This window comes from Barbatula barbatula (genome assembly GCF_947034865.1).
Source record: "Barbatula barbatula genome assembly, chromosome: 11".
NCBI classification, from domain to species: Eukaryota; Metazoa; Chordata; class Actinopteri; order Cypriniformes; family Nemacheilidae; genus Barbatula; species Barbatula barbatula.
The window spans coordinates 21,532,371-21,556,604 of NC_136774.1; the positions used below are offsets into that span (position 1 = coordinate 21,532,371).

Sequence of the window (24,234 nt, forward strand, 5' to 3'; positions counted from 1 at the left end):
TGGGCTTTCTCCATAAGTTGTGTTTTTATTCCACAGGATTGTGTGTGATATGGAAGAATCACTGATGTCAAGCCCACCCGGTGGTCCGGTGGAGTTGTGTATTGGCGACTGCAGCGCCGAGTATCGCACGCAGTCTTCTCAGACATACTCTTTCGTGGTAAGCCCTCATTTATTTCAGAAAGCAAACCACTTTATAAAAAAAGCCAACATGTATAAGTAGGCAACCTCATACTAAAATCCCATCTGCTTGGTCATCGACTGACCGCCCAGCAATGCATCTGTCTTCGTTTTTGGACGCGTCCATTATATCATTATTGTATAGATTTTTTTCTCTCCATTAACATTTAGTTTGTGGTGATTTGAGCACAGCTGATCAATAAGCGTCCATCCTTTGAGACTCACAGCCAATCAGACTTTGCACTCGAAATCGTTCGAATCGTTACAAGCCCACTTCTACAACCTGTTAGCCAATAAAATCGTCTCTAGGTCCCCATGTGTTTACACTATGTGTTTACATGGTTCACTTTAGGGAAAAGGGATGTAAAGAATGACACAATTACCTCCTCCTCCCTGCTGAATTTTAAGCGGTGCCCATCATGAATAGGGCATTAGTCTATTATCTTGAGCTCTGGGATGTGCACACACGTACACACACGCACGCTTAAATAATAACCCTGCTTGTATTCCCTGAACATCTAATCAATAGGGTCCAGGCAGCTTCAGTCAGGCAGAAGGCTAAAGCGAATGAAATCACGCATCCCAACCAATTACATCCGCATGCAACTAATTACTTTGAATGGACAGTAGCGCAGCGACACTAGACACGACCTGCGCCGAAACAAACGAGCCCGTCCACACCTAACATTTCTATTACGGTGATGTGTTATCTCTCCGTGTAGTACCAGAATAGAAAACTAGCGCGCCGAAATGTTTACATCACGCTACAGCGAGCTCCATCTGTTCAGAAGTAACCGCGCTGTCTCTCGTCCCTCCAGACTCCCAGTTTCAGCCGGGTGCGGCCGGAGAAAGGGCCAGTGTCAGGTGGGACCAGGCTGACTATCTCAGGCCGACATCTGGACGCCGGCAGCGCCGTGACTGTGTTTTTGGGCCAGGAGGAGTGTCTGTTTGTCAGGTGAGTCGTTGGTCATCTGCCAGCGCCGGATCTTCATGTGTCCCGTGACATCTGTTGGATGCGGTTGGGCTTCAAGAGAAGCTAAATGTGTCATTTCCGCGTCGGATGAGAGAACACATGGCCCCGCTCGAAATGTCCACATGCTCAAACTCGCAGTGATTTCTCATGCCGGTGGAGCCAAGAAACATGATGCACGTCTAGTCAGAGCAGATGGGTTGTAATGAAGAAAATAATATCAGCGTATCTTAACATCCCGTGTTTTTGGGTGACAGGAGAACGGTGCGTGAGATCGTGTGCGTGACCCCGCCGTCGGCATCAGGCTCCGGGGCTTCATCCGTTAAGCTGTTCGTGGACAAAGCAGAAGTCACCGGCGACACACGTTACATTTACACCGAAGATCCAACCATCTCCAATGTAGAGCCCAACTGGAGCATCGTAAAGTATGAAAACAAACACACACATTTACTCTACTTCCAACCCCTAGTTTGTTACTTAACATTTTTTTATCTAATAGTGGAAGCACCACCCTCACGGTCACAGGAACCAATCTTCTAACCATCCAGGAACCTAAAGTCAGAGCCAAATATGGAGGAGTGGAGACCACGAATGTAAGTTCTCAGCCAGATGTCCTCTTACGAGACCTCGCGTTCTCCACATCTCCGACACATGTCTCAATGTACCTCTACAGGTTTGTACGGTGGTGAATGACTCTGTGATGACATGTCTGGCTCCGGGCATCATCTACACCAAACGCCAGGCTCCCGAGAGCGGTATCCACCCAGATGAGTTCGGCTTCATCCTGGACCACGTTTCTGCCCTTCTTATACTTAACGGAACCCCTTTCACATACTACCCCAACCCGACCTTTGACCCATTGGGGAATGCTGGGATACTGGAGGTCAAACCAGGATCACCAATCGTTCTTAAGGCACGACCTCTCTTTTCTGATCTTGTTATCTTTATGTTTGAGTTGACATTTGATATTTTTTTTAGTTCTATTGCTTGTGGGTGAAACTAATGAAGAAATGTACAGATTATATTTCACCTCAAAATCAAAAGAATAAAAAAGGCATTCTGTGTATTTTATATATATATATATAAAATAAATATATTTTTGCATGCATATATTGCAAATATATAAATATATTTTGAGTTTTGCATCGTCACATTTTTTAATGACTATTAGGAACATAAATGTTATCCTCAAAAATATTATTCTTTTGTATTTAAAATACATATTTCTAAAAACATATATTGCTTTTATTTTTTAATGCAGATTTTTCTTCGTTTGTATTTGAGAAAAATGTTTCCATTACTGTATGCTACTGATAATCAATGAAGGGTGGTTTGAACATTTTTATTGTAAATTAGGCTCAACATTTTATATTATTAAAAGAAAAGAATTAATTTATTTGAATTTTTGTTTGGTTTGTGTGAAATGACAATAAAATGAGCCCTATATTTCCATGGCTTTATCTCTCAACAGGGAAAGAATCTCATCCCTCCCGCCCCTGGAAACGCCCGGCTCAATTACAGCGTCATGATTGGAGAAACGCCCTGTCTGTTAACAGTCTCTGTAACTCAGCTGCTCTGTGATTCGCTGGATCTGACAGGAGAACAGCGAGTGACGGTGAGCTTCCCTCAGCTGTGACATTTCCCATCATGCATTATAAACAGCCTAATCCATAACAAACCTCTTTTTCCAGTGAACCTCGCCTTCCATACAGCGACTCAGACTTACGACCCTTCATTTATCTCAACATATATCAGCTAATGAACGTGCCACTAAATGAAAAGCTGGCCATAAGCTCGGCAAAAATGCTGAATGTTTGCTTTGCGTGGGCTATGCGTGCATTATGTGCCTTATTTAATCAATCTGGTAATAAATCGCTGGCTCGTGCGGGACCGTTTTTACCTAACACTGAAACGGAAAGCGTAAAGGTCAACTGGAGGAGGCCCGTCATACATTTAAGTGCTTATTAGGATTATAGGGCCACGCTGATACAAGCAATTTTCCACGTAATCTGGTGCTCGGCTCTTGTAGGCGTCTCAGACAATTATTACACGCAGCCCACAGAAATCCTTCATAACCTCCATGAGCCCTGACACACGCTTTGAACGTCTGAGAGATGTGTTCAGCCTCCTTCATTGATGATGATTGCTATTATTAGTGCATCTTGCGAAGGCAAACATCACTTTTTATTGCTCAGTGTTGGGGTTAGAGATTTATACCGACCCCTGTCTTTGTGTATTAAACCTAAGCACCTAATCACACATCATTCGCATGTCAGATGTGATTGATACCGCAATCACATCTGATTATTTATGAATGAAATGTCGATTATTTAATCGCTTTTTATTTTTATTAGCATTTCCCAAATGGAATATCTCTCTATGTACAATTCGGTGCTGTGGTCCTTTTCTTCTGCCGTACATTTTCTTTTGGTGGTAAAAGTCTCGCCTGGACGTGTTGAAAAAAGGCCTACGTAAAAGTTGGACTCATACACCACCAATCCAGTTAAACACATTTTCCAGATTGTATTAAATTATAAAATGAAAACCTTGAATGCGAAAGTGTCTGCCACATGCAAAAATGTAATTGTAAACATCACCATTTGATTGGTTGGCACAAACGGCATGAAAACAAATTCCATGTATACAATTTTGTAAATGTAAACGTTGAGTTGGATGATGCAAGTCGAGCATTATGGCATCCTCAACAAACGTAGAAAAACCAAAAGAATGAAAAGCTTAGGTGAAATTGGGAATGCTGGGACATCTCAGATAATTGACCTAACACATATCGACAGCTCTCCAGGTTTTACTTTGTTCCCCTCTGTCTCCGGGCCTCAATAATTCATGCATCCATGCGGGGCCTATCGGCTCCGGAAAGGTGAAACTCGTTAGGACGGACGGCAGGACGCCGCGCTTAATTGGTCCGCGAAAACAGTACAAGAGCGAGCTGACGGTACCACGCCTCACTCAAACCAAATCTCTGAGTAGACCTCTGTTACCTGCTGATTTCAGACTAATTGCCGTCACACCTTTGCCAAAGTGACTTTTTCAAGTAATTTGATGAGGATTTGCCGTCCCGTGACCGCAGGCCCGGCGGAGATTCGCGACGTGAAAGTGTCAAACGATCGCATAATTCTCAAGTAATTCTAATTGCGATCTGATTTCATCCAAGAGGAAGCAGTGTGAGTGCCCTTAGCCAATCAAAAGCCCTCATTATGACCCTCTGAAGCCAGCGGGATTCTGAAACTGGAGGGCGCGTGCTTGTAAAGAAAATGCTTTAATGGCGTCTTTTGTCATTGTGTAGATTCTGGTGGGAGGTCTGGAGTATTCTCCTGGAACACTTCACATTTATTCCGACAGCACCCTCACGCTGCCCGCCATCATCGGGATCGGGGCGGGCGGAGGCGTGCTTCTCATCGCCATCATCGCTGTGCTCATCGCGTACAAACGCAAGACGAGGGACGCCGACCGAACGCTCAAACGCCTGCAGCTCCAGATGGACAACCTGGAGTCCCGGGTCGCGCTGGAGTGCAAGGAAGGTAACCAACTTCCAGCCGCGTGATGTTAAGAATTGAAGCTGTAATATTTGCCTCTCTATCGCCATCTCTGTTTGAAACATGCACTTACAGGTCACTTTACGTATTTATCTGGTCAATCGAGTGGCCAATTGAATTCTAATTCCAACTGAAGAATTAATGGTGACGTTTCTCTAAACTCAAAAGTTCCCACACCCCTGCCCTGCATGGCCGGCTGTTTTCAGTTTTTTATAGTTCAGCATCTGCGGTACATATGGCCATGCCAGGCTGTTTCCGACAGGTGTGTAAAGTGCTTTAATTAGCTACTAATGGTTTTTAACCCGTAGGATAAATCAGATGGTGCTGTGATGTATAATTTTATTGTATGCGATGCCCCTGCGAGCACCCGGCCTGCGGTGTGGAGTTAGATGTTCTGTAACACTGCAGATCCGAGACTCTTGCTAAGTTTGACGCAGTCTGTGTGGAGAGACTGAACTGGGTCATGACATCATCACATCCTCATCCTTTGATGCCGCTTTTATTCACGCCGTTAAAAGGATCCGGAGCCCCGGCAGAAACAGTGCTGTTATTCCTGCATTCATTAATAGGATGAAATGTGAAACTGGGAAGAAATGCAACTTTTCTGCTTGGTTATGTGATCCTGTGTCAAGTTTATGTTTCAAATGGAATTTAATTGCCCTTAAGGACATTATCACTGAATATGTGCAGCAAGGTCTAAAGGGATCATTGTAACGATGTAAACCTTAAATCATATTACGAGTCATTTTTATACTGATGTATATAAATCACTATATGGTTACTTTTATGTCAATTTAACAAGAAATGGTTTGCCCTGCAATGGCAATGTTGGCATTACACATTCAATCAAAATAATTTACTAATTAAAAGTACTTTTTTGTAATTTTTCGTATTTATATTTGATAAAATATGATTATTTATAACAAATGAGCTTTTATAGCTGCTCTGTGTTTTTGCACTTTTCCAATCTGTAATAAAGGGATTGTTCACCCAGAAATGTCATTTCAAACCTGCATGACTTTCTGCAGAACACAAAAGAAGATATTTTAAAGAAAGTTGGTGCCTCAACCACATTGACCCTCATTGACTTCCATTGTATGGAAGCAAATTCACAGAGATATTTTTTTGTTATTCTTGGATGAACTATCCCTTTGCACGATGTATAGAAATTTAGATACCACGTTTTATATCTGATGGTCGTTTGTCGATATAATTTTTTCTCAGCATTTGCCGAGCTCCAAACAGACATCCAAGAGCTGACCAACGACATGGACGGCGTAAAGATCCCCTTCCTGGAGTATCGTACCTACACCATGCGTGTGATGTTCCCGGGCATCGAGGAGCACCCCGTTCTGAAGGAGTTAGATGTAAGGGGGCTTTAGAACCCACTGGTTCACTTTCTCCGTCTCCAGGTGCTTTCCGTCACTTGCAAGTGGCAATAAGTAGGTTGCCATAACTCATAGACCGTTTTCTTTTAATCCCTCTGCCAAAAAAAGAAAGCAAAAAATTCCCATCGAAGTGCTCGAAAAAGCTCTGTAGCTCCTGTCTCAGTAGTGTGCTTCAAACCATACGTCCTTCATTCAGCACAGTTTTTAATTAAAACCTCAGGCAGAGTGAAATCAGCAGCCCTGCCAGGCCCCGGTGGAATAGCCGTCTGCAGACGCGCCGTACTAAAAATGTCTTGAAAATAGTCAGCAAGAAAGAACAATCCCTTCAACAATTACATTTTACCACTACTGTTTTTTTTCAACCGTGCGTTCGGGGCAGAATTGTTGTGCGCGTTTCTTTCATCTCCTGTTTCTTGTCTGCTTTTTGTTCTGTGCGTTTAAAAGTAAAACTCATCCAGAAATAAAAATGCTGTCATCATTTACTCCATTATTTTCCAAACCCATGACTTTCTTTCTACTAGGAAACGCAGATGTTTAGCAGAATGCCCAAGGTTTTTTTTTTCATACAATGAAAATGTTTTTCTGTTTTGCATATTTACATAAAGTTTCTCTGTATTTCTTTCTAACATGTAAAAACGTCTGAAAATTGCACGGAATGCTTCTATGATGCTTTTCGTAGCTTAAAAGATCAAGTCCACATTCGCTTTAATAGCCTATGAAAGATCGCAAGGGTGAAAAATTAACAAAATTCTGTTTTTGGATTTGGAACAACGTGTGGGTTTGGATAAAATAAGTCTTCAATCTCTCTTCTCAGTCTCCGGCTAATGTGGAGAAAGCCCTGCGTTTGTTCAGTCAACTTCTGAACAACAAGATGTTCCTGCTGACCTTCATTCACACGCTGGAGGCTCAGAGGTCTTTCTCCATGCGGGACCGCGGTAACGTGGCCTCCCTCCTCATGGCTGCGCTGCAGGGACGGATGGAATACGCCACCGTGGTGCTCAAACAGCTGCTGGCCGACCTGATCGAGAAGAACCTGGAGAACCGGAACCACCCCAAACTTCTGCTCAGACGGTGAGAGACGCTTGGTCTGAACATGTGCAGCATTTATTGATCACATTTGTTTGAATCGTTTCATTTGTTTTGGCAGAACTGAATCTGTGGCCGAGAAGATGCTCACCAACTGGTTCACCTTCCTCCTCCACCGTTTCCTAAAGGTTAGTTCAACGTCAACACATTCGTTAAAATACACAGTTGATTTGTGAGAAGATTTCGGCGTGCTGACGTTTTTGCCGGTTGACTCATCGTAAAGCCGCTTATACATCTCTCAAAAGCCAACGCTCCAGATAGTGACTCTGGAACGTCGTGGCTTGCACCCAGCCCTGACATCACTCGCGAGGCCACGACGGCCCCTGCTCAAACCCACATCCTGTCAGGTGTTCCAGATCTGACCGAGATAACCAGCTTGTGTCGATCAGGCCTGCGTTGTGTATTCTGGACTGGAATCGTCCCACAGAATGTCGCCCTGGCCAGCCGCCCGGTGTCTTTAAGTCCCATCGGTGCAGATGTTAAAGTGTTTTGGCCACCACACAGAAGTAATTACTGTGAAATGCTTGCTCAGGCTTATGGCTCTATTGCACAGCCCGCTGTGGATACTTCGTAATGTTTTTTATATTATGTAAGCCAAAGCTATGTCCATGTCTGTTGTGTATAATATAGTCGTACTTGTATATTTATATAGAGCTCGACTCTGATATGTGAGAGGATTTTGAGCAAATATGCAGGCGTTTGGATCTATTTGGGATGCTATTTGTAGTATCATAGTGTTGACGTCATGGTTAAGAGTAATTCTTGACAGAATTTTCATTTTTGATTGAAGTACCCCTTTGAGCCTGTCAAGTTATTTGCATTGCTTTCTTTGTTAATGGGATATTTTACCCAAACAAAACAATTCTTGCATCATTTACTCGCCCTCGTCTCATTCCAAACCCTTATGACTTTCTTTCTTCTAAAGTACACAGAAGATATTTTGAAGAACGCTGGTAACCAAACGACATTGGCCCCCATTGACTTCCATTGTATGGACACAAAACCAATGAGACATTTCTCAAAATATCTTCAGAACATCATGACAACTTCCTATAAAATAAAATCAGCTATCCATCGCGTTGAGATTGGCCAAATATAGCACCATATTCGGAACATCAGCCTTCAAAGCATATTGACAGCTGTCACCGGTACCGTGCGATTACAAGCCTGAATATATCCAGAAAATTATAGACTTGAATATAGAATAGACGCGCCTTCTTTCTTTGCGTATATATTTTGTAGGCAGGTTTGGATGAGCCTCCGCTTTTAACTAAAACATCTCTTTTGGTTTGAGACTTGAATGTTTGCAATTTAACATGTCTAGTGTTTGAACAACTTGTTACACACCGAAGAGACATGAAAACAGGATATCGCGTCTCACGACTCCTTTAATTTGTTTTACATTTTTGGTTTGAGCCGGCCTTAATGCCCAACCTGTGAATACCTCCGAATCGACTGTAAGAAGTCACTTGTTTAGGATGACTTGCTGTTCGTCAGTAGTGCTATGAATGTTGGGTAACCGCTCCTCCTGTGTTAGAAGAGCACAAATCAGGATGTCAAGCTGTAATTAATAATGTCAAGCAGATCTCGCCTAAGAACTAAATAATAGCCTCCCCTCTGTATCGCTGTTTAGTCATCAAACGCTTTTAAATGGGTAATTGGAGACTTCTGCACACTTCACAAATGTCGTCTGAAAAGAGCCGCGATCGGACTTCTCGCTGCCGCTCTTACTTTCTCCGTACTGCTCCCTGCTGTTATATCTCCGTATCGTTTTCTCAATGTCCGAACGTGTATATTTCCTCTGCTTTTTGCAGACACGTTTCGTCGGTTGTTAAAGGTGCAATTAAGCGGTTTCCAAGTACGTGAAAATTACAGCTTGGTGTAATTTATTGAATTGCCATTCTGTGGTATTTGGCACAGGAAGCAGGAGTTCTTTCATGTGTTTTTTAAAGGTAAAAGGTTTTCAAGGAGACGTATAAATGGACAACTAGATTGTCTTGCTCTTTTGAAATAAGAGAGATTCGCAATGAAGATTTCGTTTCTTGAAATTAAGCCAAAACCGAGTTGAAAATCTTCAGAATAATTTCACGCCAACCACAACAGAAAGCTCCTGGTAAGAGCAAAAATTAAGTTTAATACATGAAAAATGTTGGTTAGCAAATCGTCAACGACGTTATTTCCACATTGAAATTTAAAAGGTACAATAGCAAAAAATAGCCATTTAAATTTTCCCTGTTTTTTGCCATGAATAAGTTATTGGGAATTAAAATCATCATGAGAAAAATGTGGATTTATTTGACAAAACTGCAGAATATTGCACCTTAAAAATCTCTCTCTCTCTCTCTCTCTCTCACTCTCTGCAGGAGTGTGCTGGTGAGCCTCTCTTCATGCTTTACTGTGCTATAAAACAGCAAATGGAAAAAGGGCCCATAGATGCCATCACAGGAGAGGCGAGATACTCCCTGAGCGAAGACAAGCTCATCCGGCAACAGATCGACTACAAGCAGCTGGTCAGTGTCCCCACGGTTACGCTCTCTAACATATCCCATAATCCCTCTTCCAGCCTCCCAGAGACTCATTGAAGAGCATGTTTGGCAGACCCAGCGTTTGACTTGAGCTTAAATATAGGAGAAAGCATCAAAAGTTACAAATGAAGAGTTGGTTTACAAAATGAGATGTTTTTTTGGTCTTTTATCATGTTTTTATTGTGTTGGTTAGTTGTATTTTGGCTGAAATCAAAACAAACCAACTGCACTTGGATTGATGTTAAAAATCTCATTTTGGAACCAAACTCTTCATATATTTCACCCTGTCAGATGTGTCCTGCTAATATTACGACTCCGGACAGTTTTAAACACCTGATGTACACCAACACGGATGATCGAATCTCCCGGTCAGCCAAGATCGGATGCCATTTAACTTTTTAAAATGCGTTTATGCTGTCTTTTTGAGCCATTTGCTATGTGTCATGGTATGTTTAGTCACTTTGGATCAAGTATTTTGGGGTAATGCGCTAAAGCGTTCTTTTGTATGATGATGGAAACAAATCGGATCGTTTGTCATGACAAATCCAGACAACCTCAAAGCTCCCCATTTATCCGCCAGACGGACAGAAACAGCTCCTGATAAACACTGATTTATCTTTTGTTCGTACAAGCGCATTTAAAAACATCCACACAAAAGAGCGGTTAATGCACGGCCACCTGTTTCGCCCAGAACAGAAATACGGACACAAATCAGAGTCAGCGCTCGGGGCATATTTACTGTCTGTACCGCCGGAGCATTGATTTTGAATAGAACAATACAAGCCGACCAATGAATGAGCTTTAATTTATTGCTCGTCGGTGGAAGTTAAGCTACAGTATAAGACAGGCCATCAATTCCACGGTGTTCAGAATAGTTTAGCTTAAAGTGATCAATACGTGGCACAGTTATTCTGCTGTCAAGCCTCGTGAGAGGACCACCTGGAAAGATCAGACCTGTGGACGCATGTGGGTTTATATATAGTATATGGGTTTATAAGGGGTGTAAATATCTGCTCTCCCTGTGGTCCGATTGTGATTGTTTACTAAATGTTGCAAAGCTTTATGAATTCTAAAGATCCAGTCCTGGATGCTTATTGGTCCAAATGGGGGTTCTTAAAGGGACAATGAACCCAAAAAAGAAAATGCGTTCATCGTTTGCTCGCCCTCACGTCATTGCAAACCTCCATGACGTTTTGCGTCTGGAGGACACAAAAGAAGATATTTCATAGAACGCTGTTAACCAAACAACACAGGCCCCCATTTGACCCATTGTATGGACAAAAAACACCCAGACGTTTCCTAAAATAAGAGTCACAAACACGTTTTGAATGACATGAGAGTGAACAAGCAAAATAATGCTCAGAGAACCCACATACAGTAATATGTGTCTGTGTGTGTGTATGAATGTGCTAAAGTCACCTTTACACCCTCCACCTCCTTTGCTCCCACACCCAGCAGGCGATGAGCTCCGGTTCTTACGCCGTTAATCGTTCATAAACCCCCATTTCCTCTGTGCTCAGTTTCAGCCTGATCCAGTTCCTAAACCAACACCGACGTCCTAAATATAACTCGCTGAAGAAATTCCGTAATTTACTGAGTAATTGGGTTTTAATCGCAAACTCCTTGAATGATTCTCACTGTTGAAAGAATCGTCGTGAGTTCGGGATCGGCGAGTTTTCATGATCGAATATGCACAGGACGGCCGCAGCAGCTGCTTTGTTTTAATCGCACAATTGAGGATCGTCTCATGAATTTACATCGACTGTTGTCACGGTGCGAATGAAGGTGTATTAAAGCAGTTACTCATCCTCGTGTCATTCCAAACCTATATGGCTTTTTTCTTCTGTAGAACAAAAAATATATATATTGATGAACGTTGATAACAGACAACACTGACCCCCATCGACTTCTGTTGTATAAACCAGAGACATTTCTCAAAATATCTTATTTTGTGTTAAAAAAGTTAGTTTTAGTCACGAGATGGAATAAATGGTACCATACTTTTTCTGTGGATGAACTATCCCTTAATGTTTCTCAGTTACATTCAGAAGTGTCACATGAGACCGTTTTATCAAAACCTCCACATTTCACATATTTTGAGCATCACTTTGCAGGGGATAAATATTTCACCATCGACGGAACAGTTAAATGTGAAATGGCTGTTATGATAAATCAAGCCAAAGGGGGGAAAAAGATGCAGATAAATCTTTGATACGCTGGCAGATCCGGGTAAATCTGATAGTGTATAAGGTCTCTCGATCCTTCCACACCATTTTATGTGCCGCTGTATGTTTGCGTGCGTGGCCTGCATATGAGTATCTAAAGGTGTATGAAATCTAGCAGCATCTAGTGGTGAGGTTGTGAATTGCATCCAACGGCTCACTCCACCGCTCAACCCACCCTTTCGAAGCACTACGGTGGCTGACACAGGACTAAGATGTCGTCACGTTTTAGCTTCTTTGCCGAAGAAGATAACGTATTTATGAAGCGCGCTCTGTAGAAGTTTGTCCGTTTAGGGCCACTGTAGAAACAACATGGCGAATTCCATGTAAGGAGACCCGCTGTGTATGTAGATAGAAAAAGCTCATTTTAAAGTAATAAAAGCAAAACACTTCGTTATGTAAGGTCTTCATACACCTATGAAGATGTAGTAATGTATATTATTATGCATTTCTGTCAACAGATCCTCCAAAACATCCTTTAATGGAGACATTTTGATTTAACAGGGATGGTCACCTTGTCAATCAATGTTGTGAGATTGTTCTCTCTCTCTCTCTCTCTCTCTCACACACATAGACACTCATGTGCATTCCTCCAGAGGGCGATGCAGGTACGGAGGTTCCTGTTAAGGTGTTGAACTGTGACACAATCACTCAGGTGAAGGACAAGCTGCTAGACGCCGTGTACAAGGGCATCCCGTACTCACAGCGACCGCAGGCCGATGACATGGACCTCGGTAAATAACTCGTATAAATGACGGATGGTTTTGGAAAATGCATGATTGATAAATGCAACATGAAATCAAAATGGATCCATTTATCTTTCTTAACAAAGGCGATTTAAACGAACTAGAATTTTGAAAACTTGTATTGCTAAATGATATTGGTTTTAAAAGTTACTTGATTCTTGTTATGGAAGAGTACCAAAGACATTACACAAGGATTGAAAATCACATGAACTCAGACCATCATGTTTATTGTCCAGAATGGCGGCAGGGTCGACTGACCAGAATCATTCTCCAAGACGAAGACGTCACCACAAAGATCGAGAGCGACTGGAAGAGATTAAACACGCTGGCACACTATCAGGTTGGACAACATTTCCCGGCAGCTGCTCTGTTACACAAATATCATCGTCATGTACTGTTCTACAGCCATCGAAACTGATTCCCATATCCACAGAGGAATGAAGATGTTTTTAATAGTTCTGCTTTGTTCCTCTCAGGTGACAGATGGTACTTTGGTGGCTCTGGTTCAGAAGCAGGTATCTGCTTACAACATCGCCAACTCCTTCACATTCACCCGTTCGCTCAGTCGATACGGTAAGCCACGTGATCCTCTCGGCTTTAGCTGTATTTGTTGAGCGTATCATGGTGACTTACGGCGTTTTGTGTCAAAACACAGAAGGGCTGTCGTGTTCTGTCCTGGTGAGCTAAGGATGCGTTTTAGTTAGGATGCTGTTTATGCAGACAAGCACACTTGTGCGTAGCATGCTCAGTTCTGTTCGAGAAGGTTGTTATACCTGGAGCTTTAACTTCAAAGGTGGCAAACAGGAACAATTTTATATTTCATTTCAAGTCTATTAGTTTCATCAGAATTCACAGCGGCTTTTGAACAGATGTCAGCAGAGGATTCTTGTTGCCCTCAGAATAAGATTTGTTAAAGCATAGACTGTTATCTTTTCACTTACTGCCAAGATATCCAAGCTATGTTATGGGTTGGTATTTAAATGAATCTTGATTGTGTCGTTCTGGTTTAGAGAGCCTTTTGAGGACATCCAGTAGTCCAGACAGCCTGCGGTCCAGAGCTCCCATGATCACCCCGGATCAGGAGACGGGTACTAAACTCTGGCACCTGGTGAAGAACCACGAGCACGCGGACCAGCGTGAGGGCGACCGCGGGAGCAAAATGGTGTCAGAGATTTACCTCACACGCTTACTGGCAACCAAGGTATATCATAAAGCGCACTTCCCAAAAGCCTGTTAATGTATTGTTTTATTAAGATGCTCTGTATTTTTTCAGACCTCAAGTACTGCAAAGAAAACAAGTTCATATTCACTTTCAAGCAATACAACAGCAACATTTGTACGTGTATTTAGGAAAAGTTAAAAAAGTATTTCTTTATGTGATAACCTGGATTTTTATCACAGTAAACGTGTTCTTTGTCACTCCTGAGGTTTGATTTCTAGAAACACATCTAGAAACGCTATTTAAATGAACATTTAAAATGGTCTCCTTATTTTACGACTGGATTTTAGAATCTGACCTATATATTAATGTGCCCGGCAGAAATGTGTGAGAAAACTAGCCTTAAAACAGACAGTACGCGATTTTCATGATCCGCATTTCATTTGTTTGTTTTTGCAGGGCACGCTGCAGAAGTTTGTGGACGATCTGTTCGAGACGGTGTTCAGCACGGCACATCGCGGCAGCGCTCTTCCACTGGCCATCAAATACATGTTTGATTTCCTGGACGAGCAGGCTGATAAACGACAGATCACCGATCCGGACGTACGGCACACCTGGAAGAGCAACTGGTGAGATACTCGACGCTTCCTGTCTTTGACCTCATTTCCTGTAATGTCCATGTTTTGAAGTGCTGCTGGGTCGGCTGCTCAGTTCTAGTTTGATAAATACAGAAAGCTCTCGGAGCGTTTCCATTAAAGCTTTGTTTTATTCTGGACGCGATCACATTTCTCTCTCTGTCTCTCTCACAGCCTTCCCCTGCGGTTTTGGGTCAATGTGATTAAAAACCCGCAGTTTGTCTTTGACATCCATAAGAACAGCATTACAGATGCCTGTCTGTCTGTGGTGGCTCAGACCTTCATGGACTCGTGTTCGACGTCTGAACATCGCCTGGGCAAAGACTCTCCGTCCAACAAACTCCTCTATGCTAAAGACATCCCCAACTACAAGAGCTGGGTGGAGAGGTGAGAAAGAGAGAGAGCGAGAGAGAGACAGCTCTGTGCTGGACATCTGGACAATCTGGAACCTACAAGGATCATAACCCTAAAAGAATAGTTGACACAAAAATAACAATCCTGACATCATTCCTCTTTTACTTCTGTGTAACACAAAAGAAGATTTTTGAGAAATGAAATTTGTGTTCGTACAGTGGAAGTCAATGAGAGCCAATGTTGTTTGGTTCCTTAAAATATCTCTGTTTGTGTTCCGCAGAAGAAACAAAGTCATACAGGTTTGAAATGACATGATGATGAATAAATGATGATAGATTTTGGCTCAACTATCCCTTTAAACCCAACTTACACCAAATCAACTAGTTTGTCATTATAATCTACTGTATTGTATTGTATTCTTATTATTATAACCAGCCCTTTTCTGTCTGTTTTCAAGATATTACCGAGACATCAGTAAGATGCCTAGTATTAGCGATCAGGATATGGATGCCTATCTGGTAGAACAGTCTCGTCTCCATGGCAACGAGTTCAACACACTGAGTGCGCTCAGTGAACTGTACTTCTACATCAACAAGTACAGGGAAGAGGTGAGACATGTGACCGGTGTTTGTTGACCTGCTTTCAATGTCGATGTCGGCAAATGTATGATACAGGCGAATTCGGATGTAGTTTGATGTCAACGTAAATATATGTTTTTATTAAATGTAACTACATTTCAAGCAGTTCAACTATGACGAATCAAACTCGCTCACAAAATATGTATGCGAGTAATGCAGCCATAAATCCAGCAGTGTTTTGACTGTGGTAGCGTATATCAGACCATCACTGAGATTTGAATTGAATTGCAAATGTTGTTTCTGTATTAGTGGTCTTGATCTTGATGAATGTGTAGCGCTGTATCTGATGAGGTCATTTATCATTGTCATTATGAGCTCTACTGAGCGTCTCCAACTCTCATGCTCAGAAAGATGGAGAGTATTGAATTATTACACGGGTTCAGCCCTCACTTAATGGCCTCTCTCTCTCTTGTACAGATTCTGACAGCACTGGACAGAGACGGCTACTGCCGCAAACACAAGCTGCGACACAAGCTGGAACAAGCCATTAACCTGATGTCTGGCAGCAGTTGAGGGTAGTGAATGATTGGACGGGAAGGGAGGTCGAGCGGTCCGGGGTTGGGGAGGGTCGACGCACCATCCGACGGACTGATTCACGGTAGAACATCCGCAGCTTGTGCTAGCATGAGGCGAGGCTAAAACACCGGACAATCAAAAAGGAACCACTGCACCGCATATGAAGCCCAATGTTTTTCCGGACCACAACCTGTACGCCCGAACGCCCTCGCTCCCTAATGCCCGAAGCCCTCTTCTGCGCTGACCTCTCCTCACACGCCCCTCGCACCGACGCAACTGCCTAACAAACTTTATCAGATCGGACTACTGTGGATCAGACACATTCCAATGAGAAAGGTGCACGTGCCAAGATGGCGCCATGGATTTTTGATTCTGGGAAAGAAATGATTCACATTGACCCGCAAGATATGCCTCTAGATTTCAGGAACGGACGTGTGCATGGACGGCGAGCTCTGTTCATAGCAAAAAAATTACCAAATGTTGGGGAGAACTGCATTGTGGGTAGTGTCGAGGCTGGGCAGAATGGGTGGATCCTTCACCTCCTCGTCTTGAAAATGCCATAGACGTATAAGAGCGCCTTTTCTGTCTATTATTCTTTCTCTCTTTTTATCATTCTGGGGCCAAATGGACCTCTTCTGGAGAAGAGGGTGTGGATAAGCATCTTTTGACCCCGAAGCGTACCCTGGGAAAGGTGACACCTAAAATCCTGATTCGGGACTCCTTGTACCCTCTTGTGCTCTTTGCTTTTTTGTACACCGCTGTGTAACTGTGAGGTTTGGAGCGTTGACTCCATTTTCTGTGCGTCGGCGAGGACCAGTCGCTGTCCCTTGGTCAGGCATCTTTAATGTAGTAAATCCATCTAGAGCAATAACTCTCCGATTTTCCTGCAAGCCATGAGTTTTAAGTTCCCCGTGTGTTTCCAATTCACCGTCCTAACGCGAAATTCCCGACGTTTGTTAGCCGAATCTTTCTCATGTTCCTGTTGTTCTGTCAGATGAACAGCCAAACACGTTCACGATGCCAAGCACAACGAAGGGGCGACTGTTCAACTCGCTGATCGGTTTAGCGCCGTTTCATGAGGCCGATGCAATTTTTGACATTTTAGAGTAACAGTAAGAGTTCACAAATCTCGTCCGCACTGTTGTTGAAACGTTTCTCAGTCGTCCACATAAACCTTATCGTGAACCCAGAGGTTCTCGCTTTATTGAATATGAAGATTGTGTCAAATCTGTCTGTATACACAAACAACAAGGCCTTAAGTCATTTCCTCTCATCCGAGTTTCGTCCACTTTGCGACGGCAGCGTTGCCCCCTGCTGCCCCGACGGTGAACTGCTATCAGTTTTATTCCAGGTACTCTAGGTGGGCGCTCCAATCGCGATACGCCGTTTGAACATTTTCTCAGCTGTTTTCTATTTCCTGCTGTATGTGGTTCTGAGTTCTGCCCCGTCTAACTGCGTGTCGGTTGCGTTTTTGAGGAAACTCACACAAAAGAGAATGTACAGCATGTTCCGCTTTAAAATTACGAAATAACTTCACAGATCACGGGCAGGACTACATGGAAATCTGTTTGTTGTCAACAGTATAATTTTTAAAAAACATCCCAATTTTAGACTCAAGCAAGGTCAGTCCAGGCAAATAAACACCCATCAAAGCTTTCATCGTGTGGGTTGATAAACAGTAGGGAAATCCATTTGGGCCTTATTAGTTATGCTTTGAGGTTAAATGTAGATATTTGATGATCCTTACGCTTCGATTAGATGTTTTGTTCTGAAGTATTCATACTTTTAAGTACAGTATGTTGGTAGATCTTGCCCTTTTTCCTCCTCGAGTTCATGTCAAAGGATTTCATGTTTGCCTTGATTTTATTCATATAGAAATTGTATAATAAGGTTAGATTTTTATACATTAGTAAACGCATTAGCTAACATCATGAAACAATCAGTAATGTAGTTGTTTTACTTTGTTAGTCAATGCCAATACAATTGTTCATGTTAGGTTATTGTGCAATGAATCATTTCAACATTACAAAATTTTTATTTTTTATTTTTTTTAAGATATATTAGTAAATAGGCTACTAAAATGAACATGGACTAAGATTAATAAATGCTGTAGAACTAGTGATTGTTAGCACATGTTAACTAATGTTAAATAATCCAACCTTATTGCTAAAAATTTCCGAAGCGCAGAGGGAATCGAAAAACTTGATCTGGATTTAATATACTACGACGTTTCATTGAATGTAATCCATTCTGCCTTTAAATTTTAAAGTTATTACTGCAAGACGATAAAGCAAAAGTTTCGTTCAGATTAGTTCTAGATGTGGCATCCTAAAAAGGTTTTTTTAAAGTCATGTTTTTGTTCGTCTCAAATCTAAAAGTGTTGAATTATGAGGGCTGGTTGTTCTAAACTAAATGTGGGACTCATTTACATATGAAAAAAGTTGAGGATGATAATGAAGCCGTATCCTTTTGAACATTTGTTTGCGTTCTTAATGTCCCTGTGTTTTGGGTGGGGGGGTAGATAGGGTCACCTCGGCTCATCTTTGGCGTTTCAGCCTCGATGCAACACCGATACGCATCCATTCGGAATTACTGCCTGTTCGCCGAAGCTGCGCAGTCAGCAGCGCAGGTGTGGTCTGGACAAACCACTCTGAAAAATGAAACACAATCATAAATCTACATAAAAAGTGGAAAAATAAACATTGGCGGTTTAATTTTGATTTAGCACCTCTTGGTTGAAACCACGGCGTCAGGTTTACATCAGATTTTTCTATACTACTGTGAGTTAAGCCAAACGTACTGTGGGGAAATGAATTTAGCTCGGTTGCGAACAAACTGCCTGTACGAGAACTTTACTATTGTTAAGTGCAACAACCCACCGGGGTGTATTCAGACCAGACCAGTCGAGAGAGAGAGAGAGAGAGAGAGAGCTAATGATGCCTCGGCCGATAGCCATATATCAGAAATCATACAGCAGAACTCAGAGCCAAATGAGGCGCTTTGCGGTTTGTTTTCGTCGTGTGGTGAAACGGTATATTATTAAAAGCACCTGTTACTTGTGAGAAAGAGAGAGGAGCGAGTGGAAAAATTACTGTGGTGTTTTTTCAGTAGATACAGTAGAAGAAAATGTCTGTTTTAGATCCATAACTACGTTTCAGTCAGTGTTGTACTTATAAAAGAAGGAAAAAACTTGTCTCAGATGAATTACTTCTAATTTATTTGTCGGTTTGTCTCTTTATCCCAAATGTTTTAATCGATTTTATTGTAACAGACTTGTTTACAGTTTCAGAAATATATGAAGTTTATTAACGTGTCTGAAGAGCTTTGTGACTGACTGGCTGACTGAATGACTGGTCAATGGGCAAACGCTTTGCCTAGTCCTTAATTCTATATAAATATATAAATATATTTTGTATAATTATTGGACTGAAATGTTGTTTTTTATTTTTTGTTTAAATTATTGTTTTTAAATGTGTTTAAAAATTGTTTTGGAGGTGTGAGAATGAGTCTGAAACGCTGGCTGCAATGAAGTGTTTTGTATATATTTGCATTTTTATTTTTACTCGCTGCGAGGTTTATGAAAGAATGGATTCTAAGTTAACGTTCAAAGGACAAGCATGGTGATTTTCTTTCGGTCGTTTTTCCCTTTTTTTGATTTTGCTGATCAAAGTGTATGTGGATGATGCTGTATATTTCTTGAATGTTTTCTTTTTGTATATATAATCATCTGCAAGGCATATTTTGTCTCAAGAGCTTGATGTTTTCATTCAAATAAAGACAACTGTCTTGGTGAATTCTACGCAAATCGCACATGTCGTGAGACGAAACGCTTATCGTCATAGTTTTTTTTTGTAGTGTGCCTGCAAACAAGATGGTAATATACCGACTCAGAAACAAATAGCGCTAACTCTTATGTGTGCTGTTAATGATGTGCAAGACAATATTTTATCTGTGGAATCACTTCGTAATTGTTCATTTCCTTTTAAGCACTTTCAATTGTTCCCTAATGAAAAGATGTGAAGCGCAACGACTGAATTTAATTTCCACCTACAGGTATCACATTATATACATCACCTGAGAATAGGCCTGTTCAACGTCTAATCTCAATAAATCGCATGCGTAATAAAAGTTCGTGTTTACATAATACAGGTCTGTGCACTGGTGTATTTAGAAACGCATACAAGTACACATACATGTAATTATTTGGGAAATATCTGCATATATTTATATTTACATATTTTTCAGAAATGTATACAGTATGTGTATGTGTTTATAAATACAAAATGAATATGCATCGCACAGCCACATATTATGTAAACACAAACTTGATGTGATCAATAGCGATTCATTGTTGAACAGACATCACAGCAACAGAAATGCAACGAAGTCATTGTGTCGCACGTCACATTTCTTTTGATATAAAGTTAAACTGAACCGGTTGCCAGCGGTCAGTCACTTCATTGCTTTAATGTGCCACCTGCCGTTGAAAATGAAAAACGTTCTCTGGTTCTGTCACTCCTAATTGCTGTCATTGTAAATATGTCTAACGCGGGGTGATGGTGGCGGGATGCATGCTAACTCATCTTGTTTTCATCTCAGTTAATTGGAGCTGATTAAATCAAAGACGTTTCGCCATCGGGCAAAGTCTTAAAAGGTGCAGACCGAGATCTCAGTCTTCAGGTAATTACAAAATGACAGGTAGAGTTTTATAAATAAGAAGTAATTTACATTTTACTGGCATATAGGAAGCCCTCATTTTTTGGAGGAGTCAAAGAATCAGTCTAGTCAACTTTATTTATATAGAGCTTTTACAATTTTCATTGTTACAAAGCAGCTGTACAAGAAAACATATTGACTATAAGCAAAACGTATAAGGTTATGCAAGTCAAAACAAAAAAGGTGAAAACACAGAAGACAGACACATACACACAACGCACAAACACCGTTTTTGGGCGAACTGTTCCTTTAGCAGTTTTTGGTGGCCTGGTCAGGGAGATCTATATGTAAACAATGCAGGGTCATTTTCAATCCAGCGTTTGTTCAAAAAGGGACAAGCAGCCGTTGGGTTAAATTAACCCAGAATATGGTTACATCTGACCCAATAACGCAGAATATTTAGGTTAAAACAACCCAGCATAGGTTAATTTACAACCCAACAGTTGGCTTTGTCTAGTTTTGACCCAACGTTGGGTTTAAATAAAGTTTTTTACAGTGTAAAGTGTATAAGAGTGAATGTTATTGTGCTGTTATATGTATTATGTCTAAGATCACAAAAAACTATGACGTTGGTGATCGTAACTTGTTTGCAAGGGTTTTCTAATCTGTGTAATAGCCCTAAAGTTACAGCGAAGTTCTCTGAATGATATTCTACAGCAGAATGGCCGACCGAATGACGTCATTTCATTCATTTTAGTGAAACTCGAGCTCCAAGCATTAATTAAAAAGAACATGTCGTTCCTGGAAGCATGACGTCCATTTATTCCTCCAATACCACAGTCTCCTGTTGGTAAAATACATCAATCTGTCCGCTCATCTGCTATATGAACCCGTTCCATCATTTGTTTGCAAATCTCTCTTTATCTTTTAGCTGGCTGCTATTTTGGGAAGACAAAGCAGCAGTGGTAGAATATTGATGCCGTGGAAAGGTGCAGCATCTGAAGGGGATAAACAGGGAGAGAGAATGGAAACGCTGCTCACCGCAAACAAAAAAGAAAGATTACAAAAACAGAGAGAGGGGGAAAGCGTGCAGGCAAAAGGCAGGACGCCTTTGGGGTGTGAGGCTTATAAATAAATAATGCATACTGATGGAGGAGGGATGCTCATTAACACGGCTCTCTCTATTCTAAAGGGACATGAAATGTGTTCTTGCATTGCGTGGCTACACAACTGCTGTGTGACACACTTTGTCTGAAAAATACAGCATGCAAATCACTTTTCTTGTGTTTCCTGTTGAAGTGTAAAGTTTGGGTGGAATATCAACTTTTTAAATTGCCAATAGGCTTTAGTCTCATAGCAGACATTAACCATTCTCTGTTTGCAGGTGGTTTTAGGAGGAGGGTCATTCTCGTTCTAGAGAGCATTTGATTGGACAAAATCTGTCTAGTGCAGCATGAGTCATCTTTCGGTCCCTTTTCCTAGATGGTATTTTAAACGTGTTTACGTGAATTTTGATGTTACTTTCAATCTCCTTATTAAGGAGAGCTGCACTGTTACTCCCTTTTTCACCTACCGGATAAAAGAGGGGAAAAATCGCTGAATTGAATTGAAAGAGGGACCTGAGCCAAATCTAAACCTGAATATAAGAGACTTGGTTGAGTTCCAGCACAACAAACCCAGAACACTTCAGCAAAATAATGGACTGGCATCATGACCGTTTTTGCACAGGCAAGCACTCGAGTTTTCTTCATTTAGAAAATATATACAGTAAGTCTAGTTTGGCACTAAAAGTGAAAAGAAGACCTGGAGATTCAATTCTCAAGGAATTGTGGGAGATGCTGAAAAAAATATATTTGCTCTGTCCTGTCTCAAAAAACTTTTAATGTTACCCTTTCCACGACCTGCTTTCCCTAAGTGTTTAAAAGCACATTTGCAGAGTTCACAGAAGCAGATATAATATTGGTTAATTATTTAAAAATGAAACGCTCGCAAATGTAATCAAAGCAAGTGAAGACTCATGACCCCATTTACATTTAGTCATTTAGCAGACGCTTTTATCCAAAGAGTTCAGGGAGCAATAATCCATATGTCATACCGGAGCAATAATACAACAGGTGCTAATACAACGTTCAACGAAAACTAGACCACTACCTTTATAATTTTATAATCTCCCAAAATATCTAACGTTGCTCATATTGGCGTTTTGGGGGATCTTTTTCCCAAAGACACATTACAAATATATTGCCTGTATTTCTTTCTCCGCTCATATTAAAACCAGCGATCAGAAAAGAAAGGGTCACACACTTTCTACCAAAACACTCCATCATTGCAAATATAATTTAATCCCAATCCGAAGGCGTCAGACACTGCTTTGGAACCACTTTGGAAAATTAAAAACTGCCTCTTCCAGTAATATCTCTTTGCCAACCTTTTGCCTCGGACGGCAAGCATCAACCGTTTCAAATATTTTGCATTTCATTGATTTAGCTCGAGTTTCCATCTCTCTCCCATCTCCTTGAGATTCTTGCTTCATTGATTTTCTTATTAATGAAAGCCGACCCTTATGAGCGGCACATAGAAGAGGAGCCTGAAATGGAACCCCCCAAAATCCAGGACATGTCTGTTAACAGATCATATTATGTTTAGAGGACGGTTGCATCCAATTAGGTTATTGCATTTTTAAAAGTCACTTGTCACAGGTATTCTTGCTCACTCATAATAAGCGCACATGATTCTGTCCGGCATCAAAGACATTCCCGGCTAATTCATGAAATGAGCTTCATATTAGAAAATGCAATAAGGAATATTGAAGTTCAATTTTGTGTGTGCTGACAATATCCGAAATAAGTTCTCTTCAGGTTGTGCAGGTAAGATGGTCTGACAAACAATACAGCACATCAGCAGTTCCAATTGTACAGCTAACTTCACTGATTTATAACGCTTTGGTATTGGTTTTTCCTCTGGATTTTAGGAGATAACACAACCCTACACATCAGCAATGAGGAAACGTCAAGAACCCTCTTAGAAAAGGGGTACAGAATTTTATATTCTGAGAAAAACTAAAAAGAAGTATGCTGTCAGTCTACTTTTTTTGTATGTTATACTTAAGTATCCTTAACCTCTACTGACAGATACTTGGAAGTATATTTAACTCTGTATAATATTCAAATAGTTTTCAATATTATCTTAAAAATGTACAAACTCAAGTCAGCTTCGGAGTACAGTTAAGCATATTTTAAGAGTAGGACACTGTAAAAATAATAGTAAACTGTAAGTATGATGTCAAGCAGAGTTATTATAGTTTTGTTTATTCTTATTTTAAATTGGCATATGTTTTTCGACATTTCATTTCTGTGTTCATTTTCCTAAAATGTTGAGCAATTTTGTTACGTGCTTTTGTGATTTTATTATTTATTTATGCTACATAATATTTATTATGTTTATATTAGTTTTTGTTTATTATTTTAATTTTAGTGCCTTAAACTTATTTTTGTTCATTTCTGAGGCAACACTTAGATTTCGTTTATATCAATTTTTCCAAGAATTTTTTGCCCGACATTTGATTTGATTTCAATAAACAGAAACTTCAACTTGTCACATTTTTCATT

At 41.0% G+C, this 24,234-nt stretch overlaps 1 protein-coding gene across 1 annotated transcript in view; it reads left to right on the forward strand.

Moving 5' to 3' along the window:
• Positions 1–19,646, forward strand: part of plxna3 (plexin A3) — a 118,867-nt gene extending 99,221 nt beyond the window's left edge. Inside the window, exons 14-32 of the mRNA XM_079467385.1 lie at positions 37–157; positions 996–1,132; positions 1,405–1,572; positions 1,647–1,740; positions 1,821–2,060; positions 2,619–2,762; positions 4,452–4,686; positions 5,926–6,068; positions 6,904–7,160; positions 7,237–7,303; positions 9,539–9,685; positions 12,497–12,656; positions 12,905–13,008; positions 13,145–13,241; positions 13,679–13,869; positions 14,287–14,456; positions 14,637–14,849; positions 15,274–15,424; positions 15,872–19,646. Of these exons, the coding sequence (XP_079323511.1) occupies positions 37–157; positions 996–1,132; positions 1,405–1,572; positions 1,647–1,740; positions 1,821–2,060; positions 2,619–2,762; positions 4,452–4,686; positions 5,926–6,068; positions 6,904–7,160; positions 7,237–7,303; positions 9,539–9,685; positions 12,497–12,656; positions 12,905–13,008; positions 13,145–13,241; positions 13,679–13,869; positions 14,287–14,456; positions 14,637–14,849; positions 15,274–15,424; positions 15,872–15,967 (2,935 nt within the window). The 3' untranslated portion in view covers positions 15,968–19,646. The remainder of the gene's footprint in view (positions 1–36; positions 158–995; positions 1,133–1,404; positions 1,573–1,646; positions 1,741–1,820; positions 2,061–2,618; positions 2,763–4,451; positions 4,687–5,925; positions 6,069–6,903; positions 7,161–7,236; positions 7,304–9,538; positions 9,686–12,496; positions 12,657–12,904; positions 13,009–13,144; positions 13,242–13,678; positions 13,870–14,286; positions 14,457–14,636; positions 14,850–15,273; positions 15,425–15,871) is intronic.
• The last annotated feature ends 4,588 nt before the right edge of the window (positions 19,647–24,234 follow it).